This window comes from Vigna umbellata, chromosome 1 (genome assembly GCF_029865625.1).
Source record: "Vigna umbellata cultivar VRB3 chromosome 1, Vumbellata_1.0, whole genome shotgun sequence".
NCBI classification, from domain to species: domain Eukaryota; kingdom Viridiplantae; phylum Streptophyta; class Magnoliopsida; order Fabales; family Fabaceae; genus Vigna; species Vigna umbellata.
In genome coordinates, this window is record NC_142165.1 from 30,503,428 (window position 1) to 30,518,131 (window position 14,704).

General features: G+C 38.0%; 1 protein-coding gene and 1 pseudogene across 1 annotated transcript; one reads left to right on the forward strand and one right to left on the reverse strand.

Annotated features, from left to right (window-relative positions):
• Nucleotides 1-660: 660 nt before the first annotated feature.
• On the reverse strand, nucleotides 661-1,363 carry LOC124841808 (caffeoylshikimate esterase pseudogene; annotated as a pseudogene).
• An 8,854-nt stretch (nucleotides 1,364-10,217) lies between these two features.
• AFB5 (auxin F-box protein 5) lies at nucleotides 10,218-13,615 on the forward strand. Its single transcript, XM_047318159.2, has 3 exons — nucleotides 10,218-11,263; nucleotides 11,404-11,917; nucleotides 12,024-13,615. Exons 1-3 carry the CDS (start codon nucleotides 10,644-10,646, stop codon nucleotides 12,780-12,782), a joined length of 1,893 nt encoding a protein of 630 aa, XP_047174115.1. The 5' UTR covers nucleotides 10,218-10,643; the 3' UTR covers nucleotides 12,783-13,615.
• The last annotated feature ends 1,089 nt before the right edge of the window (nucleotides 13,616-14,704 follow it).

Genomic DNA, 14,704 nt, shown 5'->3' on the forward strand with positions numbered 1-14,704 from the left:
TAAAATATTATATTTTTATTTAAAAGATACATTATTTCTAACCATTTTATTTATAAATAGAAATACAAACACAAAACTAAGACACTTAGATTCTCTGACTTTAAATGAGATTATTCATTCTTTATACTTGTTTTCCAATTTAGGACACTCAACTTTTTACCAAAACAGAAAAATAAAATATAATAAAAAACTAAAAGTAATATAATATTATATTATTGTCATTTAATCAAAATACATATTAAAAATTAGGTTTAATTGCTTCCTTTGTCCCCAGTTTGGTTGAATTGTGTCAAATTCATCCTCATTTTTAAAAAAGTTTCATTGTCGTCCTCACGTGGTGTAAAAGTGTCAATTGAATCCAAACATAGAAAAAATTTGTGTCAATGTAGTCATCTCCGTTAAATACACACTAACGGTGTTAAGTGGCTGATTATTTGGCACTGACGTGTCAATGACGTGGCACTTAGAGGGTTACTTAGCAACTGAAACACGCATTACGATGACGCTGGTCGCGCTCTTCCTCACCGCCACCAAGCTCGCCGGAGCTCTCTTTACTATCAGAGCCAAAAGTGGTAGCTTTTGTTCATGATTTGCCCATACAGAAACGATGAAGTGAACATTTGGTGAAGGGAATAAATTTCTTGCATCAATATATCAATAAATTAGAATTGTTGGATGAAATGGACAGTACAGTTCACATTTTGGTGTTGCCAGTCCGATGATATAATTTTGTTTGTAGCATCGAATTCACCAAATGCATCAAGACAATTAACAAAACAGAACCTTGAAACCTTCTTCATTGAAGTCTTGTTTCCCCACCAGACCTAGCGAGCAGCCACGATAGAACATCGTTTCTGACAATCTCAACATTTTCATCGGTCTCTCCGAACAGCAAGGAATGCATCATCCCGTCGTAAACCTTGATGGTCTTATCGAGGGTCCTGGCTTCGCGGTACAACTCCCTACTCACATCGGGGTCGGTGACAGCATCGGCGCTGCCGTGCAAGACAATGAAAGGAAGGTTGACATCAGAGAGCCTCTGATTGAGGAAGTCGGTAACCCTTAAAAGTTCGACGACGGTGCCCAACCTCGGCTTTCCGCGATACCTCAAAGGGTTCATGTTGGCGATGAGTTTCTTGCGGGGAACCTTGACGGACTTGAAGAGGAGATCGGGGGTGGGGACGATGGGGAGAGTGGGGAAGAATCTGGCGAGGAAGGTGAGGATCTGGGGAATGGGCCATCTGGGTCTGACGCTGTCGGAGATTTTGCACATGGGGGCGACTAAAACGGCGCCGTTGAAGGGTTCCGGGGAGAGGAAGTGAATGAGGAGGCAGATGGCGGCGCCCATGGACTCGCCGAAGAGAAAAGAGGGGAGGTGTTGGAATTGGGGGTTTTGTTGTTTGATAGAGTTGAAGAAGGAGAGGCAATCGTCTGCGACGAGGTTTACGGAGGGGACGAAGAGAGCTCCAGGACACTGAGTATATTTTAATCCGAGCTCTCTTTGTTGGAAGTTTCGTCGATAGGGGAGCGGAATCGGCGAAGGTTGTTCTTGCGGAAGCAGGAGTAGGAGAAGGCGTTGGCGGCAACGGTGAGAGTAAAGAGAGCTCCGGCGAGCTTGGTGGCGGTGAGGAAGAGTGCGACCAGCGTCATTGACACGTCGGTGCCAAATAATCAGCCACTTAACACCGTTAGTGTGTATTTAACGGAGATGACTACATTGACACAAATTTTTTCTATGTTTGGATTCAATTGACACTTTTACACCACATGAGGACGACAATGAAACTTTTTTAAAAATGAGGATGAATTTGACACAATTCAACCAAACTGGGGACAAAGGAAGCAATTAAACCATTCTTTATACTTGTTTTCCAATTTAGGACACTCAACTTTTTACCAAAACAGAAAAATAAAATATAATAAAAAACTAAAAGTAATATAATATTATATTATTGTCATTTAATCAAAATACATATTAAAAATTATATAAAAAGTTAAACGTTATTAATTTTGATTATCTCTAATTTCACTAGTAAAAAAAAAATTAACTCGCGCATTTGACATCGGTTTAGTTGTAACCGAAACAAAAAATGATGTGGTGACATTTTTTAATTATCGCAAACGTATATGCATCGGTTCAAAAAGAATTAATACCTAAAACTGGCGCGGTGACAGTTTTGTAATTATCGCAAAGGTCTATTACCTCGGTTGTTTAAAGAACCGAGGCATAAATTTTTATTTTTTATTTTTTATAGAGGGTTTAGGCATCGGTTCTTTATAGAACTGAGGCCGTAGACCCTTATTGTCTCGGTTAAAAAAATAACCGAGGTAATAACATGTGTTTAGGGTTAAATTTCGTGAACAGAGAAAGAAGTTGCGTCGCTTCTCTCTTTTCTCCCATTTTTTTCGTTGGCGAGAGGGAGGCTTCCTTCCTCTTCTCTGTTCCGATGAAGACGCGGCGGGGGCACAAAGGCGTGGTGGTCGTTCTCGTTCTTCTTCTTCTTCTCTCCATTATGATTCGCAGCGAAGGAGGAAGCTTCCTTTTGTCCCCTTTTTCTGATTTCGATTGGGTTGTTTTATGTTTGATTGATTATCTACAGGAGTGGTGGTGTTTGATTGATTCTTTGCAGGTGATGGTGGGAGCGCGTCGTTCTCATTATTTGTTCTTCGTAGTTGGGAATCTTTGATGATGGTGGTGTGAGATGGAGCGATGAGCGTTTGCGGCCAAGGGCTAACAACTCACCTGACGAATGGTGAAAACAAAAAAAAAGAATAAAAAAGAAAAAAACCCCTCTATTGCCGCGGTTGGATTTGAACCGAGGCAAAAGCACACACATTTTTGTCTCGGTTCAGAACCGAGACAAAAAGCCTACCCCTTTTTGACTCGCCTGTATATGTCTCGGTTGCGAAACCGCTGCGTATAAGCAAAAATAACCGTTCTTGTTTCACTTTACTGTACTAGTGTTTGTTTACCTTGTTTGTTTTAGAGTTATATGTCTTCTTTGCTACATTTCTCTCAAAATCTTTTTATTACTTGAAATATATATAGATAGTGATATTTTGATCAAAAGAAATACACACAACTCAAAGTATTAGTATTTTAATTATAATTCTTATTTTTCACTTAAAATATCTATATATTAAAGTAGGTTTCAAGAAGATGTGTTTTCTTCTTTTGAAAGAATATCAAACTATCATTTTTTATATTTTAAATAAAGATATTAATTCTCTTTTCAATTTTGAAGTAGTTGTTTCCAATAAAAAATTACAAAAAAACATTAATTATTGATGAATAAAATTTTTCGGTAACAGAAAAAATTCATTGATAATTTGAGTTGATCAATGGATTACCGACGGCCAAAAATTTGTATGTAACATGTTCATTAATAAATTTTACTAACAGATTGAAAAACATGTTGGTAATTACTAAATAACAAAAATTTATTTTCGGTAGATATTCATCGATGATCATTTATTGACAATTAACGATAGATTTTGGCCATCAACAAAATTTGTCAAGAAATATTATGATTAGGATTGGCTTCTTCCTTCAAGTTGTTGTTACACCTTAGCCACCGCCATCATCACGGGCTTCAACATCTCGTCCTCCTCATTCTCCTATTCTTCTTACTTGTTTCTATTTAATTTATAAAAGAAATATCATCAAATTTGATGAAAAATTTAATTCTCATATGATTGACGAATTTACCAATGAAAAAAATATGTCGGTAATAAGAACTATAAATTAGAAAACGAATTTTACACTAATCGATCAAAATCCAAAGAGGAAAGTTTAATGTTATTTTACAAACAGAAAAATTTGTCAATACTAAAAACTATAAATTATTGATGAAATTTAACTATATATATATTTCCATAGAAAATATTTGACGATAATACAATTCTAATTTAGTGATGAATTCATTATCAATCAATATTTTAGTTGGCAATTGAGATTCTAATATATGTTGATAAAATTTGTTCACAAAATTCATTGGTAAATTTGATTTTTATTTCTTATGAATTTAAGGTTTAAGGTCAATGTTAGTATCACATGTCAGTGTTGGTGTCAAATAAGAGTGACAAAACTGGTTGTGATCTACAGGCTAGCTCGCCAAAATGGGATGAGCCAGGTTGACATTTTCAACCCTCCAACTCATTTTGACCTGACCCACCTAGTTTGGCCCACCTAGCGCACCAAATTTTTGAACAATTTTTATTTATTTTTAAAAATTAAAAATTAAAATTAAAATAATTAAAAAGATTAAATTTTCTATATTATTTAAATTAGTATATCAAGAGTCAATAGGCATAATACATATCAACTAATCATGACCAGCACACGTAGGGGAACTAGGTTAAGATCATGATTAAGGTATAATTAAGCAAATTAATTAACTAAGGATTAATCCAGGTAATTAGCCACATGGAATAGGCCCACACAGGTAAAAAACCCACCGATAATACTTTAAATAACAAAATTTATGAGGTAACAATTTACATTCATTAATTATGACATTTAATATTTACTGATTTGGGCGTTGAAGTGTCTTCTATAAACACAATTTCTACTTCGCTAAGGACAAGTATCCCTAAGGTTGAAAGCTTGGAGTGTTTAAAGTATTTGTCGGAGTCTATACCGGATATATTCGACCTTATAAGAACAAACTATATGATCTATTACAAATTTTAGAATAAAATATTTAAAGTATATAATCTTAAAGTCGTTTAAGTCATTGTATTATTATAAATTTGAAATAATACATGGACATCTTATAGTTATTTCTCTATTTTGTTTTATTATTCTAAAAGAAGAAGTTAACACTTCTTTATTTTCTAACATTATAAAATTGTATTTATTCCCGGTATTGACAAAATGGGTCAACCCAACTTGTTTAAGCTTGTTCGATATAGGCTTAATACCTCTTTTGGTCCCTCGAAAGAGGGGGAATGTTCAAATTCGTCCTACCTTTTTTAAAAAGTTAAAAAGGGTCCCAACTTGTGAAAAAATTGTTCAAGTTATTCGTTTTTGGTTACGACGTCAAATTTTTAACGGTGCAGCTGCTATCCTGGACAAAACATAATGACGTGTCTAGTTTATGTCATTACGTGGAAGTGTGAGGTTAAATGACGTGTAAAATTTAAATTTAAAAAAAAATATTTTGATAGAGGGTAGGGGCTGCTTTCTCTACGTTGAAGAATATGCAAATGTTGATGGCGTGATGAAGATTGGCGATGAAGGGTTTGCTTGCAGGTTCGAAGAGTTTGATGTGCTGATGGCGAATCTTGGTTGGGTGATTTTTGCGAGAAGGTTGGACATTTTTTATTCACGATGAAATCGCGATTAGGGTTCCTAATTTGGGATTTTCTGTCATGCGATTAATGTTCATTTGGAATTTGGTTTTCGTAGGTTCTCGACGACTATGGATGAGTCTCGATTTGAGTTTCTTTAGATCTCTACAGTTTCGAAGGAGGAGATTGGTGGAGGTTACCACTTGGCTACTTTTCTGACCTTGCCTTTTACTGAAACACCAGGAGTTGCAGAGTGCCTCTTCCTTTGGAGCGATTCTCGGCCGTGGTTTTGCCGCAACTCAAGCAGAGTCATGTGCTTGCTTCCGTAGAGATCCATTGTTGATCCGCATCTGCTACAACTCGATTTCAATTGCAGGTCCGTCGACATTCTCTGTGGGTCAATAACAAACTCCAGAGGAAACGTTCACCGATTCCAAGAAACGCACAAATCTTGGGGTTCTTCTCCTAGGTGCCTAAAGAAACGCTACAACATTACAAGCATTACAAGGAAAATGAATAGAAAAAATAGTCAATGATTATTAGTTAACAAACACGAGAATCCAAATACATATTTAATCTGCCACATAAACTTCAATACCTGATGGCTTGCCCAGTATAAGCGCCATCGGTATACCTAATGTTATTGAGCAAAATAAGATCATAAGACAAAAATTTGAGTTTTGTTTATGAGTTTTTTCGAAGGTCTGGCGGAAAAGATGATGGTGTTTTTTGGTTTCGTTGCAGTGGTACACGGAGGAAGAAAATGTGATTTGGTTGTTAGAAAGAAGCTTGTAGCCTTAGCGGTGGTATGAGATATTGACGGTGGCATTTGTGGCTCTAAGAGATGGAAGATGAAGCTGACGTGTCAAGCAACTCTCTTTTTTTAAATTCAAAATTGGCATGTCATATTACCTCAGTGTGCCACGTATGAGAAAAAGTGGACAACTCAGTGTGCCACCGTTAGATTTTTGACGCCGTAACCAAAAAAGGTTAACTTGAACAATTTTTGCACAAGTTGGGACCCTTTTTAACTTTTTAAAAAAGTAGGACGAATTTGAACATTCCCCCTCTTTCGAGGGACCAAAAGAGGTATTAAGTCTTAGATATATTATCTTTATCTTATCTTTATTTTTTATTTTTAGTTAGTTTATTATTATTTCTTATTTATATTTTGGACTTAGCCCATATTTTTTCTATTATAGATAAAGTATCCTATGTATATATTTAACACAAGGAAGATTAATCTCATACATAATTTTCACTATATTCAACATGGTATGTGAGCTATAGGTTCTTTTTTGAGAAAAAATGTATGTTACATTTGCCATTACACTCACCGCTTCTAGGGCCAGCGTCATCTACCGCTGTTGCCAGTAGCGTGGTCGTTTATCACCGTTGTGGGCGTCGTCGGCGTCTACCGTTGTTATTGTCGGAGTATCGGTTTTAACCAATGACAACACAATTTTGATCGTCTAGATCGGTCGACCTAAGAATTTTGTCTTTCAACACTTGTGTCTCAGTACCTTAGTCACGTCTTTTTAACTTTTGTCCAGTGTTTGTTGCCTCTATCCACCGCCGTTCCTTGTGAAGGAAAGTATGTTTCTAGGTTCTTTCATGAATAAAGGAGGCCATTTTTTTAAAAGATTCATATCTTCCACCTTCACTCTCTATCATTGACGAAACATCATTTTTGTCGTTCGTTGTGAGGAGGAATCTGTTTCTATGTGGTCCAATATATTCCCTATAGTCTATCGATGTCCACCACTATAGGCTCCATCCATTACGGATGATAATCTAGTCCTTGCAATTTATCGTTGTTCATCGTTGTAGGCCATCATTCGTTGTTGATGGAAACCTAGTCTATCATAGTTTGTCGCTTTCAGTCACTGTTGGTCGTCATCCATTATTGATGGCAATCTCCTTTGTCAAAGTCATCTTAGTTGAAGTTTTCACATTTTTCCACCACTGTCCAATATTATTTTCCACAGTTGTTGTTAGTTGTTTGTCGACCTTTGTTCGCACTCTTTATCAACTAGGTGTTAATAATACATTCCTTAACGATGATTTGCAAGAAGAGATTTATATGGAGCAACGTTCTAGATTTGTTTCTTAGAGGAGTCTTCTGGGTTGATATTTCGTTTTTATGTTGTCTTCGTAAATCATTAATAATATGGTATCACTCGAGTTTAGAAGTAGATATTTTCACTAAGTCTTTATTGAATATATTAGTAAAAAGCTTGGTACATATGATTTGTATGTACCAGCTTGAGGAGGAATGTTAAATATATTATCTTTATCTTTTATCTTTAGTTAGTTTATTATTATTCTTTATTTGTATTTAGGACTTAAACCATATTTCTTCTATTATAAATAGAGTACCCTATGTGTATATTCAACACAACACAAGAGAGATTAATCATATATAATTTTCACTATTTTTAATTAAGCTCAACCTGACATTTGCCCATAAAAATTGGACAGAGTTGGCTTGTTTATTAAAAATGGGTTGAACTTTACAACTCGGTCTAGCCCATTGTTGGGCTAGCCTGCCTATTTTTTTTTTCTATTATTGAAAGTCTAATTTCATATGAAAATAGACTAAAATATTTAACATTTTACATGAAAACTAGTTGATGTTAATTCAAAGTCAAAAGGACTGAAACGAGTTATCATTTCGAGTTGTGTTTTAGTATAATTGTTTGGGATCGAGATACGAACCTTGTTGATGATGCTTTATTACTCTTATACGTCTGGGACCGTTGTCTTTCCTTCAATGAGAGTGGGGGTACCTGCGAAGATACTCCGATGCTAAAGTCAGATATGAGTAGTGGAACTTTAGTTCTCTAAATCAATGATTTTCTCACAAAGTGATCTCTTTTATCTTAGAGCAAAACGTACCTTTTTTCCTTAGGTTCTCCTGTATTTAACCTAAAAAGTAAAATAAACCGATTACCTTAAAATCCGGTTAGTTGGTAAATTCGGTTACCTACCCGTAATCCACGTTAGTCTTGATATTCGGTTAGTTGGCTCCGTAATTTGCATATTACGGTTATATATTTTTGACTATTTCTTCTTTAACTGGATTATTGGTCCAATTATTGAAGTGTTGAGCGTCCGCCAACCCCGTTTAACGTAATTGAGCGTGCGCTGATCTTGGCCTGATTTGGTTAACTGAGTGTCATAATGTCACTTGACTTTTGACGAATGTCACTTGACTTTTGACAAACGCTTTGACCTGTTTATGGAAGTTTGACGAGCACTTTCAATTATAGGATAGTTGACGAGCGTTTGGTATAGTTGGAAGATGACAAGTCGTCTCTATAGTAGATAGAGTTATCGGTTGTGGCTGACAACTGCTGGGTTTAGATATCATACTATATAAGTTGTATTAAACCTTAAGCGACATGTGTCATATTGACTAAATTGTTAGATTGTGATATGAAGTCTCATAATATAGATCCTAATTTTTTTAATGAAACCGAACTGATGGACTGGCTTGATTAACCCACGATATTAGCATATCAGACTATTAAGCTTGACGAAATAGGTTGGTTCAAATTCCATATTAAAAAGTTTGTTTCGGTTTACTTTATTTTTTACAAGTTAGCAAGCTAGCCAGCTAGACTTGACTTTTTTTTGCCATCCACAATTATAATTCCTATCTTTCTTATCTTCTCCCCATATGACACTTAAATAATCTAAGTATAACATATTTTGTTGAACTAATTATTACAATCATTTATTTGGTTATGAAATATACTAATTATTTTTTATTGAAATAAATGTCTCAAAAGTTTTTTTCTTCTTCTTTATTTATTTTCTCTAAGAATTTTAATTCTTTTTTATCTGCTGCAAAGATTTTAATAGTTTTTATTAAAGAAAATTAATCATATTATTTCTAAATGTGCTATTAATATATGTGTAATTTACTGTGGAAGACCGATGCCCATAAAGTTATTTGAAACATAGTTAATGGTCGTGTATGTGGCCAAATTAAACGTACATATTTCTTTTTCCTTGGCCATTTTCCTCTTAAATACTCACAGCTTTATAGATTTAAATATTGTTTAATTCATTCTTACGTACGTTAGTACATACGATATGGTGCCTTGCTTTTTCGTTTGCTTTCTTCCCTCGGTTTTAATTACAAACCGTAGTATTATTATGATTATTATTATTATCGTCTTCCGTTTAAGAAACATTTTCCAAAACTATTTAAAGTTAAATCTTTTCGATAACTTTTTCGTTTCCAATATTTTATGATCTACTTCTATCAAATTATTGAGTGTATCATTTATTTAATATGCGCAGCTTTCAGTAGTTTTCTACTTACACATTTACACGATCTTAAACGGGATTTTTAAATTTAATTCTTCAAATCTGTCAATTCTAGATATTTTTTAACTGCATGAAAAGAAGTAATTTGTTGTTGTTGTTGACGAAGAAGAATGGGAAATATAATTAAAAAAAAAATGAAAGAAAGTGATGAGTAGTGCAGCACATATATAAACTTGACTAACGCAACGGAAATTGATGATAATCCTTGAAAGTGGTGGTCCAGTCAATTCTATTCAAAAGTAGTTCCGCGGTCTATAATTATATAATGTGACTTGCTAAGACTCAGTTTCTTCAAAATCTGAGTTGGTGTAAAGCATTTTCAGCATATGCAATTATCATTTCTTTTTATTTTATTTTATCCCTCATCCATTTTATATTCAAACCAAAATCATCACATACCCTATAAAACTTAATCACAAGAAAATTCATTTTTAGTTAAAAATTGCAGAAAAGGTAAAAATAATTAGGACTGGATCTTGTTTTCTCCATTTCATAAAGTTAACCAGAATGGAAAACCTGTGATGGCTAAAAACCATTACCAAAGGACATGGAAAGATAAAAGAAGAAAAAAAAAAGTAGAAAAGCTTGGAAAGGGAAGAAGAGAGAAGATAGAATGTGTGAAATAATGAAGGAGAAGAGAGAGAAAGGGCGTTTGGATATTTGTGATGAAAGAGAGAGGGCATGAAGAATCCCAATGCTAAAGCGCAGAGACACAGACAGCTGAGGTTACTGTTGTCACTCCCTGGCCCTGTTTTCTGACCAATTAAACTAAAAAATCCCCACTCTCACTCTCTCCCATATCATCTCACCTTCCACACTCTCTTCTTTCATTCTCTTCATTCCAATTCCAATTCCAATTCCAACTTTCCCTTCTCCTCATTCCCACTCTAACCAATCAAACCCCACAAATCCAATACCCTATCAACCAATCAAAGATTCCATCTTTTGAATCCAAAGCCACTGTCCCAGATCAAACAACCCCAACACTAAACATCATCCACCCAGTTCAACAAATGAGAGAGAACCATCCTTCCACAAACTCCGAGGAAGACCAGCGATCCTCCGTGCTGGATCTGGCGCGAGCTGAAATCACGGAATCCTCCACCTCCAAGACCCGAAACTACGGCGGGTTTCCGGATCCGGCTTCCGGGTCGGGTTCATCGGAGCCGCAGGCTCCGTTCCCGGACCAGGTGCTGGAGAACGTGCTGGAGAACGTGCTCCACTTCCTCTCCTCGCGCCGCGACCGCAACGCCGCCTCATTGGTGTGCCGCTCCTGGTACCGCGCGGAGGCCCTCACCCGATCCGAGCTCTTCATCGGGAACTGCTACTCTCTCTCCCCCGCCCGCGCCACCACGCGTTTCACGCGCGTCAAGTCCGTCACCGTGAAGGGTAAGCCGCGCTTCGCGGACTTCGATCTGATGCCACACGATTGGGGGGCCCACTTCACTCCTTGGGCCAGCGCCTTGGCCCAGGCCTACCCCTGGCTGGAGAAGCTCCATCTCAAACGCATGACCGTCACGGACGACGACCTCGACCTCATCGCCGACTCCTTCTCAGGCTTCCGCGAACTCGTCCTCGTCTGCTGCGAGGGCTTTAGCACTCACGGTCTCGCCTCCGTCGCTGCCAAGTGCAGGTACAGATCTCAATCAAGTTTTGTAAAACCCATGAACTGGATTTATTTTACTTTCTTGGAAGTTTGTTTGTCCAAAAGCAAGCTTAGTTGATTCCTAATTTTGAGCATTGTTGTGTTGTGTGGTGTGGTGTTGATATTAGACTGCTGAGGGTGCTTGAGCTGGTCGAATCTGTTGTGGACTCTGAGGACGAGGAGGAGATTGCGGATTGGATTATATGTTTCCCCGAGAGCCAAATCAACATGGAGTCTCTTGTGTTTGATTGCGTTGAGTGTCCTATTAATTTCGAGGCTTTGGAGAGTTTGGTGGCTAGGTCGCCTCGTTTGAAGAAGCTTCGGTTGAACCGATATGTTTCCATGGCTCAGCTGCATCGTTTGCTACTTCGAGCCCCGCAGCTTACTCACCTTGGAACAGGCTCCTTCAGTGCTGCTGAGCCCGGGGTAGTTGGCGAGCTGGAACCGGATTACACGGCAGCGTTTGAGGCCTGCAGATCCTTGGTTTGCCTGTCTGGATTCAGGGACATTTGGGCGGATTACCTTCCCGCAATTTATCCGGTCTGCGCCAATCTAACCTCATTGAATTTGAGCTATGCCGATGTTAACGCGCAGCAGCTGAAGGCAGTTATTCGCCACTGTCATAAGCTACAGATATTCTGGGTATGTGTTGTGTTGTGGCATTGTGAGTTTTGTTGTGACTGCATTGTTAATGATTTGAATCTGAATTTAGATTTGGGCTTATGATTGTTCGGGTGTTGTTTTTCAGGTACTTGATTCGATACGTGATGAAGGACTTCAGGCAGTGGCTGCTACTTGCAAGGACTTGCGAGAGCTTCGTGTTTTTCCTGTGGATGCAAGGGAGGATACTGAAGGGCCTGTCTCTGAGGTTGGGTTAGAAGCGATTTCGCAGGGTTGTAGGAAGTTGGAGTCGATTTTGTATTTCTGCCAGAGGATGACTAATGCGGCTGTGGTGGCTATGTCAAAGAACTGCCCAGATCTTGTGGTGTTTCGTCTGTGTATTATTGGGCGGTATAGGCCAGATCCTGTGACTCAGGAACCCATGGATGAGGGTTTTGGTGCTATTGTTATGAATTGCAAGAAGCTCACTAGGCTAGCTGTGTCTGGTTTGCTCACTGATCGTGCTTTTGAGTACATTGGGAGGTATGGGAAATTGGTTAGGACACTGTCGGTTGCCTTTGCTGGGGACACCGACACGGGCCTTAAGTATGTGCTTGAAGGATGCCCTAATTTGCAAAAGCTTGAAATCAGGGATAGTCCTTTTGGGGATGGAGCTCTTCGATCTGGTTTGCATCATTACTACAACATGAGATTCCTCTGGATGTCGAGCTGCAAATTGACACGCCAAGCTTGCCAAGAGATTGCACAAGCATTGCCCAATCTTGTTTTGGAAGTGATCAGCAACAGTGTGGAGAATGCAGGTGATGATATTGAGATATTGTACATGTATCGGTCACTTGATGGACCGCGGGATGATGCTCCAGGATTTGTTAACATTCTGCATTAGATTTTGCATTTTAATTCAAGAAGATTTTAACTCTTTCCAGTGGTGGCTGGTCGATGAAACATGATTGAGCAGGGGATTTTAAATAAATCTGCCGGAAGATTTCTCTGATATCCATGGCAAACGAAGTTAAGCTTACAATTCCTGTTCGTGGTGTGGGCTGCAGGGATGGCAGGCCCCAAAGCTGGTACTGGGGAGGGGGGTTGAGAAAAGTTCTCCATTTGCCCTTGTTCATGTTACAGGACTGAGGTTTGGAAGAGGGAATAGAATAATGGGAAGGGGTAGGGGGAGGATGATTCAGAAAGAAGACCTGCAGAATTCAATGTTGTCGTATCGTCACAGTTTAAGTTTATGTAATTTTTTTTCCTTTATATTCATTTATCATAACGAAAAACTGCCCAAGGAGGGGGAAGTAGAGATTGCTGAAGCTGCTATGAGGATTGGTTAATAAGCATTATTTCATTTCCTTGGTCTAATAGATGGTACATTGAGAGCAGATTCAGAAGGATCAAATCAGAGGTTTTGGAGAGGTGATGTTCTCTAACTTATCCATCATATCTTACCAGTAGAGAAGCAAAAAATGTATTCACTTTGTAAGGAACTTAGTCTGTTTATGTGGATTCGAATGATACTTAGTCGAAGCTTTGGCTGGCCAGAATCCAAACTCCAGACTGTGATATAAACCTATCTCTATCTCCCTAAAATGTTTTTTCTTTTTTAATTTTATATTCACGGATGTGTTGCTGTAGCACCTGACTGTTGAATTTATTGTTATTGTTAGCAATTGTGAGATGGTTAATAAATGCCAGAATATGCATGGACCATCTTTGTGTCTATATCTTTCGTTTTCTGAATGTGGAATGAACGACAGTGAGACCTATTAATTGTGTGGAAAGTGTTATTCAAGTACACGTTGCAGGACCCCCTTTCTTCTCGTGGGGTTCCATTTACACGCCGTGAGGATCCATATCTTTTATCAGAAAAAAGAACAGAGGGAGGGATTGTTTGATGGTCCTGAACTTCCATCAGAACAGTGAGGGACTCTTTCCATCACTTAGTTACTTTGCCTCACAGAAACCTTCTCAATTCTCATTCCTATTACTTTATGTTGAGAGACTGAAGTATAATTTATTATTAGCTACAGTCTGAATTTTTCCCTGTGCTTGGAATATAGATATTATATTAGGGTGATGTATGTATGAATGTGTATAAAATTATATGGCTTGAACAGGGGTGAGGGGGACCAATAATTTGATGACTGGTCTCCCCTCCTGCGTTTGCGTTATAAAGCGGCCAAGTCCACTAACGGACTATCTCTTCTCTCTCTCATTATTAGGTAAGAAATCCATCTCCCTCTCTTGTTGGTATTCAATCTGGCATTAGGCAGAATGGTAAAAGTGAACATAACATCAAAGTGGGATCTGACTATGCAACTAAGTGATGGGAAGCAAAGCTTTGGCTCTCTTTTTTGTCTATCCATTTGCTACTGCAGCTAGTGGAGTGAACGCAATGGTCTCCTTGCCACTGGCCCCCTTACAATTGGCTATTTTCCCTTCTCTTTCCATGTCCCTGACTCAGATTGCTTTGGTGGGAGGATAAGAGCCTTGTGCAGGGAACACTGAACCCAAACAAAATAAAGGGTCACTCCCTTCTCATAACATGGCTTTGGCTTATCCATATTATTGCCCATGGTGGGAATAGCCCCTGGGATGGTCATTACCATACAATAGCTGTCTTTGCCTTTTAACCATATCCTTTTTTCTGTTTGCCTTTCGTTCTTCTTTACGAGTAGCCATCACTGTCCCCTAGGAGAAAAGAAAAACAAAATAAGAGAAAACAAATTGATAATGACCTTCCACGAGTAGATTGATTCCCCTCCACTGTCACACTAGTTTCAATTATAGCCATTGGATACGTTTGAATGA

Excerpts from the sequence above, each read along its gene's own strand:
- AFB5 (XM_047318159.2), top strand. The coding sequence starts at position 10,644 with ATGAGAGAGAACCATCCTTCCACAAACTCCGAGGAAGACCAGCGATCC. Across the intron at positions 11,264-11,403 it reads TCCGTCGCTGCCAAGTGCAG|ACTGCTGAGGGTGCTTGAGC; the intron begins GTACAGATCTCA and ends TGTTGATATTAG. Across the intron at positions 11,918-12,023 it reads ATAAGCTACAGATATTCTGG|GTACTTGATTCGATACGTGA; the intron begins GTATGTGTTGTG and ends GTTGTTTTTCAG.